The sequence below is a fragment of the Coregonus lavaretus genome (genome assembly GCF_964263955.1).
Source record: "Coregonus lavaretus genome assembly, contig: HAP1_SCAFFOLD_563, whole genome shotgun sequence".
Lineage (NCBI taxonomy): Eukaryota > Metazoa > Chordata > Actinopteri > Salmoniformes > Salmonidae > Coregonus > Coregonus lavaretus.
The window spans coordinates 162,524-182,407 of record NW_028161406.1 but is presented as its reverse complement, the minus strand read 5'-3'; the positions used below and the strand labels follow the sequence as shown (position 1 = coordinate 182,407).

At 44.2% G+C, this 19,884-nt stretch overlaps 1 protein-coding gene across 2 annotated transcripts; it reads right to left on the bottom strand.

Moving 5' to 3' along the window:
- Nucleotides 1-4,777: 4,777 nt before the first annotated feature.
- LOC311120724 (1-acylglycerol-3-phosphate O-acyltransferase ABHD5-like) lies at nt 4,778-17,294 on the bottom strand. 2 transcript variants are annotated; one of them, XM_084195302.1, is made up of 8 exons: nt 17,080-17,294; nt 15,722-15,843; nt 14,782-14,861; nt 14,197-14,632; nt 13,376-13,530; nt 8,225-8,336; nt 7,977-8,157; nt 4,778-5,039 (listed from the first exon to the last, which is right to left on the bottom strand). In XM_084195302.1, the coding sequence occupies exons 2-8, from the start codon at nt 15,760-15,762 to the stop codon at nt 4,899-4,901; spliced, it is 1,146 nt and encodes a 381-aa protein (XP_084051428.1). In that variant the 5' UTR covers nt 15,763-15,843; nt 17,080-17,294; the 3' UTR covers nt 4,778-4,898. The 2 variants fall into 2 exon arrangements, with proteins under 2 accessions (XP_084051428.1, XP_084051427.1); XM_084195301.1 differs by lacking the exon at nt 17,080-17,294 and having other exon boundaries at nt 15,722-15,953.
- Between the last annotated feature and the right edge of the window lie 2,590 nt (nt 17,295-19,884).

Genomic DNA, 19,884 nt, shown 5'->3' with positions numbered 1-19,884 from the left:
TATTAAATATAATAAAAAATATTTTAAAAAAAAGTTTATAGCCTAGCTTAGCCTAGTTTATAGCCTAGCTTAGCCTACTATCTCCTGGTCGCCGAGCCAGTGAGAGGTTGCGAAGCCTATTGTGATTATTACTGTTATATCAGGGCATTATGTTCTAGTCTCATAGTCTATTAATTACAGGCCTATGGTTTATTATGTGTAGGTCCATGTGAGTCGCATGTTAAATGCAAGTCAGATTTACCAAGACTATTTGGTCTGTAATGTGAATTCACGTTTGGTTGTGTGCGATCAATTACAGTAGGGTATAGGGTAGGCTTTTATTATTTTACATTTACATTTTAGTCATTTAGCAGACGCTCTTATCCAGAGCGACTTACAGTTAGTGAATACCATTTTTATTTATACTGGCCCCCCCTGGGAATCGAACCCACAACCCTGGCGTTGCAAACGCCATGCTCTATCAACTGAGCTACATCCCTGCCGGCCATTCCCTCCCCTACCCTGGACGACGCTGGGCCAATTGTGCGCCGCCCATGAGTCTCCCGGTCGCGGCCGGCTGCGACAGAGCCTGGATTCGAACCAGGATCTCTAGTGGCACAGTTAGCACTGCGATGCAGTGCCTTAGACCACTGCGCCACTCAGGAGGCTATTATAATTTAATGATGATTTGAGAGGCCAAATTTTGGCCCACCTATATTTTTGCTGGCCCTGCCATCAACAGATTTCAGCCTACACCACTGACGTAAAGACGTCATGTCATGCTGTTGAATAGAGAAAAAGAAGTACCTCACTCTGTGGTGTTATTGTTCTCATCTCATAACATTGACGCTGCGCTACCCTGCCCCCTTGTGGCCTCAGCCCAACACTACCATTACTCCCCTACTGGTAAAAGCCTCTGCTTCCATCCAGGCTTCTTCAGCTGAGTGATAAACAAGACTTGGAAAGTATGGCAAGGCGAACAGTTTGAGATGTCATTTATATGGAAATAAGATATTATCCGAGAGATGAGAATCAATAAATTGAACAAATTGCTCACTCAATAATATGACCTCCATACCCATCCTCATATGAACTAGAACAGGGATGGTCAACATGCGGCCTGAAGGCCCTTGGAGCAATAAGAAAAAACACAAAAAAACTCAGTCGGGGTCTCAACTAACTGTTGCGAGTTAGAATAGTAGAATACACAAGGTGCAATTTCGAAATTTGGTTGTGTGTCAGTCATTGATAGTCACTCAATTAGCCCATATCAGCTATCTAAACTTCATGGTCGAATTACTGGCTGGGGGGCCCCCATTGATTTTGTTAGTCTGTCTCAGTCAGATATCACATTTCAAACTGCAAACATTTCTCTCTCCACCCTATGGAAAAATTAGTAGAATTGCAGGAAATTAGTTATAAAATTGCCCATCCCTGACATAGAACATTTGTTTAAATTAAAATGTCCTTCCTACTGTTGTGTGGTACATTTGAGGTAGTATGGAACGCCGTTTGGGTCTTTGCGTGTCAAAAAAGATACACGTCAAATAACACTATTTGACCCGTCAAATAAGCGGTTTAATTTGACACGTCAAATAACAAGATTCTATTATAAAATGTTGTGTGTTGTCAAGTTGCGTCAATTCAAATCTGGTATAGGAACAAAAAGAGGTCAATGCACGTCTTCTAAAATAGACTAGTATTTTAATTAATGCAAACACTTGAATGGTAAATATGATGTTCGTATATACGGGCCCACTGAAAAACCACGCAGGGCAGACAGAGAACTGAGCCATTGTTATAAGTTCTTCTTTAAATACTCTGACAGAGATAGTTCCCGCTCCCTGCTGGGCCTGTCAGAGTAGAGACTGAGCGTGGTTTAAACTTACCCAACCTATCGACGGCGCACAGGCTGGTCCCAGCCCCTTGGCGCTTGACTGTTGCCGGGCATTAGTTGTTATCTTTACAACTTGTCTCGAGTCAGCAACCTCAGACATAGTTTGTTCTTCTTTGCAGCAGAACACGTCCTTGAGCGGTTTAACAAAGAGGCAGTGTGTGTGTGAGTCACAAGTCTGTCTCAGCCTACCCCCTAACGGTTCCTCACATTAAATCACAGCTTGTTATGTTAAACAATCTATATCAGTACAGCACAAAACCTATTATGTTTAATCATTAATGTATTCTTTCTAAGCTAGGCATCACATCTAGTTATAAGAAAATAGATCCCCACCGTGCGCTGAATGTGCACGTGTAAGCCAAGAGCCACCACTATGATCAGTAGCACTGTCAAAGCTGTACAAAAAAAAACAAGTCTGAAAACAAGCACACACACCGGCCACGATGTGTGTCCAATACCGCGTCGGTAATAAGGCATTATTTGTTCGACCGAATGGGAAAACGTCTGTGTGAGCATTTGAAGTAAGAGCAGGATCAAAAAAAAGTTTGCAAATATCTTTGATACAGATGTTATTAGAAACTTTAGCTTGGTACCGTCCTTGCTAGCACCAATGCATCCAGCCTGAAATCAATGAACAGTAGAAACTACAGTCATTTTCAATATTCTTAGCAATGATTTAGGAATCCATGTGAGTAAGTATTAGCTAGGTAGCCACTTGTTGTTCTCCTATTGAAATCGACCTTCAGTTCATGAACATAACTAGCTAGCCAGAGCTAACGTTATAACAGGCAGCTAGCTTCATCTGGCTAGTGGCTAGTGAGGCTCGACCGGGACCGGGTTATGCCACAATAAGGACTAGCCACAATAGTGGAATTTGCGGGTTCGACCTTCAAAATAAAAGGACCTCTTTGAAAGTGACGCAAATGGTTACAATTTGGGTGAATCATGCCATATTTAGACTAGATAATGTTAAACAAGGTTGGAATGTTGGAATGTGGAGCAATGAAATGGAGCATCAGTCTACTCGGTTACACCCACAGAACACAGCTGTGAAGAGTTTAGACAAACATCAGCGTCTTAGTTCTTATTGCAGGACTTTGGCTGTGGGAAATCACCATCCCCAGTCAGCCTTTTGTGTGTATTGACATTAATATTGCACTGTACAGTCTTACCGAAGGATTGGGGATCAATGCAATGGGGTATCAGTCTGCTCGGTAGCTTACACGTTGTATCAAATGGCTACAATATATAATATACCCTATTACAGAATAAAAGAGAGGTGAACTATCAATTCATATAATTTATTTGCATAGATTAAACACGCTATCAAATCAATTGACCAACTAGTGAACATAAATCACTACTACATAGAACTGCAGTAAAAACAGCCTTTTATGTGGTGTATTAAAGTGCATCTCAATAAACTATAACTTAAATGCATTATTACCTCCAACTTGGCCCAATTCACATTTCCAATAGCCCACCCTGACATACCAAGCTAGAACGGGCCCTGCGCCTCAACCAATAGCCCACCCTGACATACCAAGCTAGAACGGGCCCTGCGCCTCAACCAATAGCCCACCCTGACACACCAAGCTAGAACGGGCCCTGCGCCTCAACCAATAGCCCACCCTGACACACCAAGCTAGAACGGGCCCTGCGCCTCAACCAATAGCCCACCCTGACATACCAAGCTAGAACGGGCCCTGCGCCTCAACCAATAGCCCACCCTGACACACCAAGCTAGAACGGGCCCTGCCCCTCAACCAATAGCCCACCCTGACATACCAAGCTAGAACGGGCCCTGCGCCTCAACCAATAGCCAATATAGGCTAAATATCCCACGCAGGGCTACAGCAACTTGCAGAGAGGGTCAGGCTCCTTGGGCTTTGCAGTGGCCACTCTGGTTTGGGTGTCCTCGGCAGAATGGTGTCGCCGTAACCAAGTGGTCACATATCATTCTGGGTTCCACTGCGCAAGAGGGGGGGTCCGTGGAGTTTTATTAACATTTTTTTTTTTTTGTGACTTTCTGATTGGCCAAAGTGGTCAAGCCCCAGACATGTAACCTATAGTTCTTCATCATTCACCGACAGAGAAAAGAAGAAAACACCATTTACCTCTAGGCTGCTATACATATTTATCTGGTTTGTCATTCTGTCCTTTCTTCATGGAATTTTAGTGGTAATTAAATATAATTGATTTAGAATTTATCAGAATACATTTTCCAGAAACAATGGTCCTTCTCCTCAGAGCCAATAAATTATTCCTGCCACAACTCCTCTACCTCTCTCTCCTCCTCCTTCTCTGCCTCTCTCCTCCTCCTTCTTCTCTGCCTCTCTCCCCTCCTCCTTCTCTGCCTCTCTCCCCTCCTCCTTCTCTGCCTCTCTCCCCTCCTCCTTCTCTGCCTCTCTCCCCTCCTCCTTCTCTGCCTCTCTCCCCTCCTCCTTCTCTGCCTCTCTCCCCTCCTCCTTCTCTGCCTCTTGCTCCTCCTCCTCCTCTGCCGCTCTCTCCTCCTCCTTCTCTGCCTCTCTCCCCTCCTCCTTCTCTGCCTCTCTCCCCTCCTCCTTCTCTGCCTCTCTCCCCTCCTCCTTCTCTGCCTCTCTCCCCTCCTCCTTCTCTGCCTCTCTCCCCTCCTCCTTCTCTGCCTCTCTCCCCTCCTCCTTCTCCTCTGCCTCTCTCCCCTCCTCCTTCTCTGCCTCTCCTCCTTCTCTGCCTCTCTCCCCTCCTCCTTCTCTGCCTCTCTCCCCTCCTCCTTCTCTGCCTCTCTCCCCTCCTCCTTCTCTGCCTCTTGCTCCTCCTCCTCCTCCTCTGCCTCTCTCCCCTCCTCCTTCTCTGCCTCTTGCTCCTCCTCCTCCTCTGCCTCTCTCCCCTCCTCCTCCTCCTCCTCTCCCTCTACTCATTCTGTCTTTTCTATCCATCTCCTATCCCTCTTTACTCACCCCACAATCTCCTCCTCTCAATTCTCTCCTCCTCCTCCTCCACATTTCCCTTCCTTCTTATCCACACCACTCCTCTTTATCACTCATCCTTCTCTCCCTCCTCTCATCCTTCTCTCCCTCCTCTCATCCTTCCCTCCCTCCATCCTGGCTAGGATGTGAAAAATGTTCTGATTGAAGTCATCTGGCTGGTCAGCAAACACATAGTGACCTCCTCCCCTTATCACCTGGAGAGAGAGAGAGAGAAAAATATGTATTTCCCCTTTTGTACTTTAACTATTTGCACATTGTTACAACACAGTACATAGCCATAATATAACATTTGAAATGTCTCTATTCCTTTGAAACATTTGTGAGTGTAATGTGTAATCATGAGGCATCAAAGCCGAACAGACTGCATACTATTAAGAAATTGCTATAGATGGAAGGAAAGTAGTGTGGAAACCTACCAGAAAACAATTAACCAACAACAAATTCAATACCTAAACAGTATATTTGACCTCTCAGCTTCCCTATAAAATCAAAACATTTCAACCAGACAACCTAAGAAGATGACAAATGTTTTGATGAAGAATGCAAAAACCTAAGAAAGGAACCTATCCAAACAAAAACACACAGAGACCCAGAAATCCACCTGTACTATGGTGAAACACTACAACTTAACAGAAATACACTAAGGAAAAAGAAAGAACAGCACGCCTGAAATCAGCTCAATGCAATTGAAGAATCCATAGAATCTAACCACTTCTGGGAAATCTGGAACACACAAAACAAACAACATTAATAGTAATCTATCCAAAACGGAGATGTATGGATAAACCACTTCTCCAATCGGTTTGGCTCTATAACAAACAACAAAAACATATACATGATCAATATAAAATCTTAGAATCAGCTATTAAAGACTACTAGAACCAAATGTATTCTTCAACTACATTGAATGAACTACAGGACAAAATACAAACCCTCCAACCCAAAAAGGCCTGTGGTGTTGATGGTAACCTAAATTAAATGATAAAATATACAGCCCACAAATTCCAATTAGCTATACTTAAACTCTTTAACATCATCCTCAGCTCTGGAACCTTCCCAAATACTTGGAACCAAGGACTGATCACCCCAATCCACAGAAGTGGAGACAAATTCAACCCCTATACCTACTGTGGGATATGCGTCAACAGCAACCTTGGGAAAATCCTCTGCATTATCATTAACAGCAGACTTCTACATTTGTGTGGTTAAAATTGGCAAAAAAACAAACAGAGGGCTGTGGGGTGAGACGGATTAAGCTTAAGCTCCACCCTCTTCAAAATATACAGCGCTTTCGGAAAGTATTCAGACCCCTTGACTATTTCCACATTTTGTTACGTTACAGCCTTATTCTAAAATTGATGAAAATGTTTTTTTCCCCATCAATCTACACATAATAACCCATAATTACAAAGCAAAAACAGGTTTTTATAAATGTTTGCTAATTTATTAAAAACTGAAATTATTACATTTACATAAGTATTCAGACCCTTTACTCAGTACTTTGTTGAAGCACCTTTGGCAGCGATTACATCCTTGAGTCTTCTTGGGTATGACGCTACAAGCTTGGCACACCTGTATTTTGGGAGTTTCTCCCATTCTTCTTGGCAGATCCTCTCAAGCTCTGTCAGGTTGGATGGGGAGCGTCGCTGCACAGCTATTTTCAGGTCTCTCCAGAGATGTTCGATCGGGTTCAAGTCCGGGCTCTGACTGGGCCACTCAAGGACATTCAGAGACTTGTCCCGAAGTCACTCCTGCATTGTCTTGGCTGTGTGCTTAGGGTCGTTGTCCTGTTGGAAGTTGAACCTTCACCCCAGTGTGAGGTCCTGAGCACTCTGGAGCAGGTTGTCATCAAGGATCTCTCTGTACTTTGCTCTGTTAATCTTTCCCTCGATCCTGACTAGTCTCCCAGTCCCTGCCGCTGAAAAACATCCCCACAGCATGATGCTGCCACCACCATGCTTCCCGGTAGGGATGGTGCCAGGTTTCCTCCAGCTGTGACTCTTGGCATTCAGGCCAAAGAGTTCAATCTTGGTTTCATCAGACCAGAGAATCTTGTTTCTCATGGTCTGAGAGTCCTTCAGGTGCCTTTTGGCAAACTCCAAGCGGGCTTTCATGTGCCTTTTACTGAGGAGTGGCTTCCGTCTGGCCACTCTACCATAAAGGCCTGATTGGTGGAATGCTGCAGAGATGGTTGTCCTTCTGTAAGGTTCTCCCATCTCCACAGAGGAACTCTGGCGCTCTGTCAGAGTGACCATCGGGTTCTTGGTCACATCCCTGACCAAGGCCCTTCTCCCCTGATTGCTCAGTTTGGCCGGGCGGCCAGCTCTAGGAAGAGTCTTGGTGGTTCTAAACTTCTTCCATGTAAGAATGATGGAGGCCACTGTGTTCTTAGGGACCTTCAATGCTGCAAAAATTATGAGGTATTGTGTGTAGATTGATGACGATTTTTATTTATTTAATCAATTTTAAAATAAGGCTGTTACATAACAAAATGTGGAAAAAGGGCAAAGGTCTGAACACTTTCCGAATGCACCGTATATCAATGAATTGGCACAGGCTTTAGAACAGTCTGCAGCACCCGGCCTCACCCTACTAGAATCTGAAGTCAAATGTTTACTGTTTGCAGATGATCTGGTGCTTCTGTCCCCAACCAAGGAGGGCCTACAGCAGCACCTAGATCTTCTGCACAGATTCTGTCAAACTTGGGCCCAGACAGTTAATCTCAGTAAGACAACAATAATGGTGTTCCAAAAAAAGTTTGATTTGTGACCTGTTGCCACAAGAAATGGGCAACCAGTGAAGAACAAACGCCATTGTAAATACAACCTATATTTATCTGTTTATTTATTTTCCCTTTCATACTTCATCTATTTTCTCATTGCTACAACACTGTAAATAGCCAATAATATAACATTTGAAATGTCGATATTCTTTTAACTTTTGTGAGTGTAATGTTTACTGTTAAACATACTGTATGTTTCCCATGCCATAAAGCCCTTTGAATTGAGAGCGAGAGAGAGAGAAAACGAACTAGGGAAGCGAGAGAGAGAGGGACTGTACACACTGTGCATGAATGACAGATCCATTTCATAACACATTTAGAAAACTTGCTACATGGATCATCAACTCACGATGATGTCCACATCCGGTCTGGTTTTCTGGAGAGTGTATCCCGAGTCACTGTCGATGCTGGATCGGGACCCGTAGATGATGGATATGGGAATGTCGGGTCGGATCTGTCCGATACGATCTAGCATTGGTCTCTTAGCCCAACCACATGGTACTGTCATGTTCCTAAACGCTGTTTCACCACTATGGAGCAAGAACGGATGTTAATGCGTGTGCGTGTGCGTGTGTGTACGTGTACGTGTGTACCTACCTGGGCGTCTGTGCATTGAGATGGTAGATGTAGTCTGATACAGTGTTGTCATCAAACACTGAAGAGTACTTCTGTTTAAAATCTGACCTGATGGTCTGGACCAACATAGGACCTGAGAGAGTAAGAGAGAAATGGAGAGAGGGATGGAGGAGGAAAGGAGAGAGGGATGGAGAGAGGGATGGAGAGAGGAATGGAGAGAGGAATGGATAGAGGAATGGATAGAGGAATGGAGAGAGGGATGGAGGAGGAAAGGAGAGAGGGATGGAGAGAGGAATGGAGAGAGGGATGGAGGAGGAAAGGAGAGAGGGATGGAGAGAGGAATGGAGGGAGGGATGAATGGAGGGATGGAGAGAGGGGTGGAGGGAGGGATGGAGGAGGAAAGGAGAGAGGGATGGAGAGAGGAATGGAGAGAGGAATGGAGAGAGGAATGGAGAGAGGGGTGGAGAGAGGAATGGAGAGAGGAATGGAGGAGGAAAGGAGAGAGGGATGGAGAGAGGAATGGAGGGAGGGATGAATGGAAGGATGAATGGAGAGAGGAAAGGAGAGAGAGATGGAGGAGGAAAGGAGAGAGGGATGGAGAGAGGGTTGGAGAGAGGGTTGGAGAGAGGAATGGAGAGAGGGATGGAGAGAGGGGTGGAGAGAGGAATGGAGAGAGGAATGGAGAGAGGGATGGAGGAGGAAAGGAGAGAGGGATGGAGGAGGAAAGGAGAGAGGGATGGAGAGAGGAATGGAGAGAGGAATGGAGAGAGGGATGGAGAGAGGGATGGAGAGAGGAATGGAGAGAGGGATGGAGGGGTGGAGGGAGGGATGAATGGAGAGAGGAAAGGAGAGAGAGATGGAGGGATGAATGGAGAGAGGAAAGGAGGGAGGGATGAATGGAGGGATGGAGAGAGGGATGAATGGAGGGATGGAGAGAGGGATGGAGGGAGGGAGGGAGGGAGGGAGGGAGGGAGGGAGGGAGGAGAAGAATGGAGAGAGGGATGCAGGAGGAATGGAGAGAGGGATGGAGGGAGGAATGCAGGAGGAATGGAGGGAGGGAGGGATGGAGAGAGGGATGAATGGAGAGAGGAAAGGAGGGAGGGAGGGACGAATGGAGAGAGGGATGAAGGGAGGGAGGGAGGAGGAATGGAGGGAGGAATGGAGAGAGGGGGTTGGAGGGAGGGAGAAGGGAATATCCCACCAATTAACACCTTTATGCTGTAACATCTTTCAACTTGTGTGTGTGGATGTAGTGTCCAGCCTGTCTTAGTATATATGCAGTTGAAGTCGGAAGCTTACATACACCTTAGCTAAATATATTAAAAAACTCAGTTTTTCACAATTACTGACATTTAATCCTAGTAAAGATTCCCTGTCTTAGGTCAGTTAGGATCACCACTTTATTTTAAGAATGTGAAATGTCAGAATAATAGTAGAGAGAATTATTTATTTCAGCTTTTATTTCTTTCATCACATTCCCAGTGGGTCAGAAGTTTACATACACTCAATTAGTATTTGGTAGCATTGCCTTCAAATTGTTTAACTTGGGTCAAACGTTTCGGGTAGCCTTCCACAAGCTTCGCACAATAATTTGGGTGAATTTTGGCCCATTCATCCTGACAGAGCTGGTGTAACTGAGTCAGGCTTGTAGGCCTCCTTGCTCGCACACGCTTTTTCAGTTCTGCCCACAAATTTTCTATAGGATTGAGGTCAGGGCTTTGTGATGGCCACTCCAATACCTTGACTTTGTTGTCCTTAAGCCATTTTGCCACAACTTTGGAAGTATGCTTGGGGGTCATTGTCCATTTGGAAGACCCATTTGCGACCAAGCTTTAACTTCCTGACTGATGTCTTGAGATGTTGCTTCAATATATCCACATCATTTTCCTTCCTCATGATGCCATCTATTTTGTGAAGTGCACCAGTCCCTCCTGCAGCAAAGCACCCCCACAGCATGATGCTGCCACCCCCGTGCTTCACGGTTGGGATGGTGTTCTTCGGCTTGCAAGCTACCCCCTTTTTTCCTCCAAACATAACGATGGTCATTATGGGCAAACAGTTCTATTTTTGTTTCATCAGACCAGAGAACATTTCTCCAAAAAGTACGATCTTTGTCCCCATGTGCAGTTGCAAACCGTAGTCTGGCTTTTTTATGGCGGTTTTGGAGCAGTGGCTTCTTCCTTGCTGAGCGGCCTTTCAGGTTATGTCGATATAGGACTTGTTTTACTGTGGATATAGATACTTTTGTACCTGTTTCCTCCAGCATCTTCACAAGGTCCTTTGCTGTTGTTCTGGGATTGATTTGCACTTTTCGCACCAAAGTATGTTCATCTTTAGGAGACAGAACGTGTCTCCTTCCTGAGCGGTATGACGGCTGTGTGTGTCCCATGGTGTTTATACTTGCATACTATTGTTTGTACAGATGAACGTGGTTCCTTCAGCCGTTTGGAAATTGCTCCCAAGGATGAACCAGACTTGTGGAGGTCTACAATTTTTCTTCTGAGGTCTTGGCTGATTTCTTTTTATTTTCCCATGATGTCAAGCAAAGAGGCACTGAGTTTGAAGGTAGGCCTTGAAATACATCCACAGGTACACCTCCAATTGACTCAAATTATGTCAATTAGCCTATCAGAAGCTTCTAAAGCCATGACATCATTTTCTGGAATTTTCCAAGCTGTTTAAAGGCACCGTCAACTTAGTGTATGTAAACTTCTGACCCACTGGAATTGTGATACAGTGCATTATAAGTTAAATAATCTGTCTGTAAACAATTGTTAGAAAAAGTACTTTTGTCATGCACAAAGTAGATGTCCTAACCGACTTGCCAAAACGATAGTTTGTTAACAAGAAATGTGTGGAGTGGTGGAAAAACGAGTTTTAATGACTCCAACCTAAATGTATGTAAACTTCCGACTTCAACTGTTTATCGTACCCAGTGGTCCAGCCAGTCTTAGTATATCTATCGTACCCAGTGGTGCAGCCAGTCTTAGTATATCTATCGTACCCAGTGGTCCAGCCAGTCTTAGTATATCTATCGTACCCAGTGGTCCAGCCAGTCTTAGTATATCTATATCGTACCCAGTGGTGCAGCCAGTCTTAGTATATCTATCGTACCCAGTGGTCCAGCCAGTCTTAGTATATCTATCGTACCCAGTGGTCCAGCCAGTCTTAGTATATATTTATCGTACCCAGTGGTCCAGCCAGTCTTAGTATATCTATCGTACCCAGTGGTGCAGCCAGTCTTAGTATATCTATCGTACCCAGTGGTCCAGCCAGTCTTAGTATATCTATCGTACCCAGTGGTCCAGCCAGTCTTAGTATATCTATATCGTACCCAGTGGTGCAGCCAGTCTTAGTATATCTATCGTACCCAGTGGTCCAGCCAGTCTTAGTATATCTATCGTACCCAGTGGTCCAGCCAGTCTTAGTATATATTTATCGTACCCAGTGGTCCAGCCAGTCTTAGTATATCTATCGTACCCAGTGGTGCAGCCAGTCTTAGTATATCTATCGTACCCAGTGGTCCAGCCAGTCTTAGTATATCTATCGTACCCAGTGGTCCAGCCAGTCTTAGTATATCTATATCGTACCCAGTGGTGCAGCCAGTCTTAGTATATCTATCGTACCCAGTGGTCCAGCCAGTCTTAGTATATCTATCGTACCCAGTGGTCCAGCCAGTCTTAGTATATATTTATCGTACCCAGTGGTCCAGCCAGTCTTAGTATATCTATCGTACCCAGTGGTGCAGCCAGTCTTAGTATATCTATCGTACCCAGTGGTCCAGCCAGTCTTAGTATATCTATCGTACCCAGTGGTCCAGCCAGTCTTAGTATATCTATATCGTACCCAGTGGTGCAGCCAGTCTTAGTATATCTATCGTACCCAGTGGTCCAGCCAGTCTTAGTATATCTATCGTACCCAGTGGTCCAGCCAGTCTTAGTATATATTTATCGTACCCAGTGGTCCAGCCAGTCTTAGTATATCTATCGTACCCAGTGGTGCAGCCAGTCTTAGTATATATATATATATATATCGTACCCAGTGGTCCAGCCAGTCTTAGTATATCTATCGTACCCAGTGGTGCAGCCAGTCTTAGTATATCTATCGTACCCAGTGGTCCAGCCAGTCTTAGTATATCTATCGTACCCAGTGGTCCAGCCAGTCTTAGTATATATTTATCGTACCCAGTGGTGCAGCCAGTCTTAGTATATATATATCGTACCCAGTGGTGCAGCCAGTCTTAGTATATATATATCGTACCCAGTGGTCCAGCCAGTCTTAGTATATATTTATCGTACCCAGTGGTCCAGCCAGTCTTAGTATATCTATCGTACCCAGTGGTGCAGCCAGTCTTAGTATATATATATATATCGTACCCAGTGGTGCAGCCAGTCTTAGTATATCTATCGTACCCAGTGGTCCAGCCAGTCTTAGTATATCTATCGTACCCAGTGGTCCAGCCAGTCTTAGTATATATATATCGTACCCAGTGGTGCAGCCAGTCTTAGTATATATATATCGTACCCAGTGGTGCAGCCAGTCTTAGTATATATTTATCGTACCCAGTGGTCCAGCCAGTCTTAGTATATATTTATCGTACCCAGTGGTCCAGCCAGTCTTAGTATATATTTATCGTACCCAGTGGTGCAGCCAGTCTTAGTATATATTTATCGTACCCAGTGGTCCAGCCAGTCTTAGTATATATCTATCGTACCCAGTGGTCCAGCCAGTCTTAGTATATATTTATCGTACCCAGTGGTCCAGCCAGTCTTAGTATATATTTATCGTACCCAGTGGTCCAGCCAGTCTTAGTATATATATATATCGTACCCAGTGGTGCAGCCAGTCTTAGTATATATTTATCGTACCCAGTGGTCCAGCCAGTCTTAGTATATATTTATCGTACCCAGTGGTCCAGCCAGTCTTAGTATATATTTATCGTACCCAGTGGTGCAGCCAGTCTTAGTATATATTTATCGTACCCAGTGGTCCAGCCAGTCTTAGTATATATTTATCGTACCCAGTGGTCCAGCCAGTCTTAGTATATATTTATCGTACCCAGTGGTCCAGCCAGTCTTAGTATATATTTATCGTACCCAGTGGTCCAGCCAGTCTTAGTATATATATATCGTACCCAGTGGTCCAGCCAGTCTTAGTATATATTTATCGTACCCAGTGGTCCAGCCAGTCTTAGTGTAGCCAGGAGGTTGAAGGGATTCATGACGACCCCCATGGCTCTGATCCACACTGGGATAGACTTCTCCTGATCCAGGCTCTCTGGGCGGGCCGGGAACCCCCAGGGCTCCACAAGGATCAGGTGTTTTACCCTGTAAACACACACAGTGTGAACACATACACTGAGTGTACACAACATTAAGGACACCTTCCTGATATTGAGTTGCACCCCACCCTTTTGACCTCAGAACAGCCTCAATTCCTCAGGGCATGGACTCTATAAGGTGTTGAAAGCGTTCGACAGGGATGCTGGCCCATGTTGTTTGAAATGGTTCCCACAGTTGTGCCAAGTTGGCTGGATGTCCTTTGGGAGGTGGACCATTCTTGATACACACGGGAAACTGCTGAGCGTGAAAAACCCAGCAGCGTTGCAGTTCTTGACACAAACTGGTGCACTTTGCACCTACTACCATACCCCGTTCAAAGGCTTTTAAATATTGTGTCTTGCCCATTCAACCTCCTAATGGCACACATACACAAGCCATGTCTCAATTGTCTCAAGGCTTAAAAATCCTTCTTTAACCTGTCTCCTCCCCTTCATCTACACTGATTGAAGTGGATTTAACAAGTGACATCAATAAGGGATCATAGCGTTCAACTGGATTCACCTGGTCAGTCTACAGTATGTCATGGAAAGAGCAGGTGTCCTTAATGTTTTGTACACTCAGTGTACGTATGAACACACAGTATGAACACAAACACACACACACCACACACACACACACACGACCCCCTCCTCCTCCACTCATCCCTCTAACCTGTGTGGGTGTGTGAGTGTGTATGCAGCAGCCAGGTATCCTCCCAGGTTGTGTCCCAGCAGGATAATCTCCTCCAGGCCCACCCTGTCTCTCCACTCCTCCAGGGCCCCTAGGAACTGCTCCTCTGCCCCCTGTGGGTCCATGCTGAACAGGGGCCTGCTGCTTCGACCGAAACCCAGCAGATCCAGGGCATACACTGCTCCACTGCCACACAGAGAGTCCAGGTTCTGAGCCCACAGACCCACACCACCCCCAAACCCATGGAGAAGCACCAGCGGAGGACGGGGATGGGGCTGGAGAGAGGGCTGGAGAGAGGTGGGATGAGGCTGAGACTGGGGCTGGGGGGAGGGATGTGCCTTGGCGTTGAAGGCTATGGTCCAGAGATAGTTGCCATTGGATATCGGGACATCTTGCCTGGAGAATGGGGTCTTCACAGCTGAGGAGAGAAATGGATGGACGAGAGAAATGGATGGAGGGATGGAGGAGAGAGATGGAGGGAACAGGGAGGGAGCGCAAAATAAGAGAGAGGAGATAAGATGTGCAAGTATGATGGGTAGGAGACAGGATGTAGGCACACACTCTTACCCTTGAGCATTTTGTCCTCTGCATCCTTCAGCTGAGAAGGGGAGGTGGGGCACCAAGATGGAAGCCAACTGGATATCCACCTGGACCAGCACACACAACATTGCGTAAAGGATCCTGCTGATGTTCTCGAAGTAAACTCATAAACCCAGTGACTCAGTGAACTTTGACGTCCAACGATCACGGAGTCAGACTTCTAAAACAACGACAGCCTTATAAACAAACTTCTACAATAACGTCCCCTTATCTACAGTAGTCTAGCTATGTTTAATTTAAAACAACATTACAACCAATGTGCAACAAGGTCTCCCTCTGGCTGACTAGTAAGATAGCGTAATGTACGATCTATTGGGTCTTCCTTTCAGTGTAACAAGGAACAAAACCCTTTGAGGAATCAATGATAAGAGTATTTTTAGCTACAGGTTTGAAACGCATTCGTAATGTCACAAAGTTATGTGGCTGGCTACAATGCCTGGTGGTTGTGTGTCTGTGTCTTGGTAGTGACAGACATATCCACGGTCGAATAATCTTATCTCCACTGAGCGATGTCATTGTGTAATAAATACTGTACATTCAAAGGTCCACGTGACGTAGCGGCACCAAGTTCACAGGAAGGAATATTTCCATTTGTCAAGGTAGATCATTTAATAAAAATAAAATGACATGCATCATTTTGTCCCAAAATCGGACATATTTTAGTGAATTCAAAGATTTCATGGAAGAGGCGCTATATGGCTATGCATTTGAATTCTAGTCGGGCCTACTAAAATCAAGTAATTGGGCTTTTAAAAAAAAGAACGTTTACATCAGTCATTAACGATGAGGCATATCGCGCAACGGGGTAGCCAATCATTCCTTAAATAGTCTGTAAATTGTGGATTTGGAACGGTTTAGAATAGCTCATCATAATAACTTCGTAAAAAGTATATTAAAATCCACTCACCCGTGCTCGGCTGGTTGCAGCTCCTCCGCCATCCTCCTCATAGTGAAATGTGATGATTATCTGTCATCCATGCAGAGAAACGAAGTAGGAGTGGTAATCGGGAACACCACCTCACACACCATCTTCAGGCGTGATAATAGCCAATAGGGGAGAGCGGGGGCAATTGTTAGGGACAGTTCGACTCTAGGTGTCCTAAAACAAAATGCACCCCCCTCCCCAAAATTAAAAATATTTTCACATGACCTTCCCCTTGTATTGTAAAAAACTAAAACAAAAAGGCACCCCCCCCCCCCCCTCAAAATAATATTTACGGCCACAAATACCAATAACTGTTGCGACCCTGTGTTCATAAACGTGGATATGATATGGACTTTGTCACTTCAGCATGCTTTTGTGGCACAATCGATTCCACGCAGGGCTACGGGCCAGAAGGTTGAAGGTTCGCCGACCACCACCGACGAGCTCACTCTCCCTGCCTGTTTCATTACACCTACACTATGATCAGAGCCGGTTGCAGACAATGATCAGGTAGGGGGAAATCAGATTTTCAACATTTTGATGCCATATTTATAATATATGCAACACATTTTCCACCAACATGTTTCTGTGCCAATGCACCACACAACCAATAAACAAAGCATACCGACTTCAGGCGCTTCACTATCATGGTTTGCGATTTTAACGCCACAATAAATACACTGTCAATCTCGACAAACAGAAAATACATCCCTCACTACCTTGTAGGTTTACCTAGTATCGAAGGCTTGGCTTGACAATTTACGAATGTCATTAAACTTTTTAGTGTTTTGTAACATATGTCTCTTTCCATTCATCAATTGGCCGCTGCACAGTTTGGATTGATTGATTTATTTTATTTGTAAGTTTAAAAAAATACATATATACACAGTACAAATATTTTTTTAAGTGACCGGGATCGCACGATAACATTTAAATTTTTGTCATTTAGCAGACACTCTTATCCAGAGCGATTTACATGAACAATTAGGGTTAAATGCCTTTCTTAAGGGAACATCGACAGATTTTTCAAATAGTCGGCTCAGGGATTAGAACCAGCGACCTTTCGGTTACTGGCACAACGCTCTTAACCACTAAGCTACCTGCGGTCTTAACAACGGGGACATATTTCCATTGTGGTTCCTATTTTTTTACATAAATACATTTACAATTAAATAGACGCAGACACATTACAGAGATACACACACAAAAAAGCTTATACTGTTCACACATTAGCCAGCTTTTGACATTCTTTTAAAAAGTGCTTATGGTTGGTAAGGCTTTGAGTTGCTGTGGTAGTTTGTTCCATTCAACAGCGCCGGTATATAAAAATAGGTTCTTACCTGATAGACTCTTATATTTAAAACAATCAATATTAGAGTCTCTGGTATTATGCTGGTGGACATCCCTAACAAATGAAAAATATTTGGATAGATACCTGGAGGGTGAGTCCGTTGTAATTCTGTGGACCAGACCGAGTTGAATTGATACTATTTCCACAGATAGCCGGCATAGCTGCTTAAAATGCTCCACCTCCAGATGAGTGTGATGGGGGACTATAAGTACAATTCTTACACGCTTGTTTTGGCTGGTCTGTGTGGTTGGGGCTGCTGGTGAACCAGGCATAATTTAAGAGACATTGGACTAGCACACTTGCCAGAGTCTTATGGGCAGGGTTTCCCCAAACTCGGTCCTCGGGACCCCATGGGGTGCACTTTTTGGTTTTTGCCCCGGCACTACACAGCTGATTCAAATGACCAACTAATCATCAAGCTTTGATAATTTTAATCAGCTGTGTAGTGTTAGGGCAAAAAACTAAACATGCACCCCTTCGGGTTCGAGGAACGAGTCTGGGAAACGCTGCTTTAGGGTGTCTATAGCTACGTTTCCATCCAATTGGCGACAGATTTCAATGGGAATATTCAACAATCTGCATAAAAACAATTGTCGCATTTTCCCCACCAGAGTTGAATTTCAATCAAATTGACTTGTTGCAGATAAAAGTCTGTGCGTAAATACATTGTGCGCACAAAAATAACTTTTGCGGTTACATTCCCATGTACCGAATAAAAAAATACAAGTTAAATGGGTTTCCATGGCATTTTCAACTCTAGGCCTACTGATGGTTTTGTCACAAAATATGTTGTGTAGGTATAGTTTTATATATAAACCACTCTGGTATTGGGCACGTGCGCTCTAGCCAACAGCTCCCAGATACAGTGCGGGTATAGCCTACATGATGAGATTATTATGGACAAAGGTGCAAGATTATTTTTATTTGTCAAATGGCAGCCAAGCATCGATCATCATGTCACCAGAATAAGACCCTCGATATCTATTGAAAGGAGCATCAAGCTCACCACCCTGCGATGTTCATCAGAATTTATTTTATCTGTAGCCGAATAAACTGCATTTCGTAAATCGTACTGGGAGGACCACACAACATATCATCATGTGACTCCCAAATTTACTTCAACGTGATGGTTATTATATCAATAGTTGCGCATAAAAACGTTCCCACCGCAATTTCTCACATAATAAACGTTACTGACACAAAATGATCCCACCAAAATGTACTTATTTTACCAGGTCAGTTGACTGACAACACGTTCTCATTTACTGCAACGACCTGGGGAATAGTTACAATGGAGAGGAGGGGGGCATGAATGAACCAATTGGAAGCTGGGGATGAATAGGTGTCCATTATGGTATGAGGGCCAGTCTGGGAATTTAGCCAGGACACCGGGGTTAACACCTCTACTCTTACGATAAGTTTACCTACAAATGTGCTGTTTCCATCAGGCCTGTCATGACACAGGCCGACATGTACTTTTCTCGCATAGAAAGGCTGGATTGAAACCTTTTTAATGTCAACCCATTTTGAGGATACTGGAATTACAGTTTGGACGAACGTGCGCGTGCCTACTGGACATTTTTGAAGTAGCCTAATCAGATGAAAACAATGTGACTGGTTGTGTTAATGCCACATAGAAAAAGGTAATTCATTTAAAAGTAAATTACAAATATTTAGTCTATATTGAAGCATTAGGTTCTAGGTGCACGAGGAATAGCTGCTCGGATTGGAGAGGAGGCAGAGCGCGTGTTAAACAGCCTTAATAAATGGCCGATTATAATCGGACGATTTGGGAGAATAATGATCTGCAACAGACAGTGCATCTCAGTATCAGAAGTAAAAATACAGCTAGACTGCCCTTCTACTGTGCCTTTCTAGACCTTATAAACTGTCCAGAGAGGACCCACAACTGATCCAAATGGAATGAAACATTCAAATCACAGGGCTTTTGCACCGTTATTCAAATGATATTTTCACTGCAGTCTACAGTAAAATGTTGCACTCACTTGAAAACAATAGTGCAACTATTCATTGCATTGTGGTGTTGTAGGCTAGTCTAGATAGGTCAATTGTATTGTCCCTAAACAAGATCAATAGGGGAGCTTTTTGAGCTGCGTGTCTGTCTTCTCTGTCATGCGCAATGATTCACCAGGCCTCTCCGCTGCCTATCAGCTATTCCTATTGGTTCTTCTGGATGCTTTTATGTGTGGTATGATTGCTAGTTGCCCTATTGCAGATCTGGACAAACAATCCACCTACCACTGTTGTCACTATGAATGGTGGATAGAGGGCAGGATAGACAGACTGGTAGACTATATTGACCTGTGGTATAGTTAAGCAATAAGGCCGAGGAGGTGTGGTATATGGCCAATATACCACGGCTAAGGGCTGTTCTTAGGCATGACTCAACGCTGTGGTATATTGGCCATATACCACAAACCCCCAAGGTGCCTTATTGCTATTATAAACTGGTTACCAACATAATTAGAGCAGTAAAAATAAATGTTTTGTCATACCCGTGGTATACGGTCTGATATACCACAGCTGTCTGCCAATCAGTACTCAGGGCTCGAACCATTCAGTTTATAATAAAAATTAGCGTGCTGAAAAGTGTAGTGCATAAGGGAAGTACCAAAACATCTTTATATAGGGGAGGTGGATGTAAACATATGAGGAAGTTTGGCTAGGATGGAAGAAATTACAGGGCCTTCAGAAAGTATTAACACCCCTTGACTTTTTCCACATTCATTGTGTTACAGCCTGAATTTAAAATTGATTAAATATAGATATTTTG

Bases quoted from the DNA above. Each gene is read 5' to 3' on its own strand.
- LOC311120724 (XM_084195302.1), bottom strand. From the start codon at position 15,762: ATGAGGAGGATGGCGGAGGAGCTGCAACCAGCCGAGCACGG. The intron at 14,633-14,781 runs GTAAGAGTGTGT...TTCTCTCCTCAG, and splicing joins AGAGGACAAAATGCTCAAGG to CTGTGAAGACCCCATTCTCC. The intron at 8,337-13,375 runs GTACGATAAATA...TTACTCTCTCAG, and splicing joins AAGACTGGCTGGACCACTGG to GTCCTATGTTGGTCCAGACC.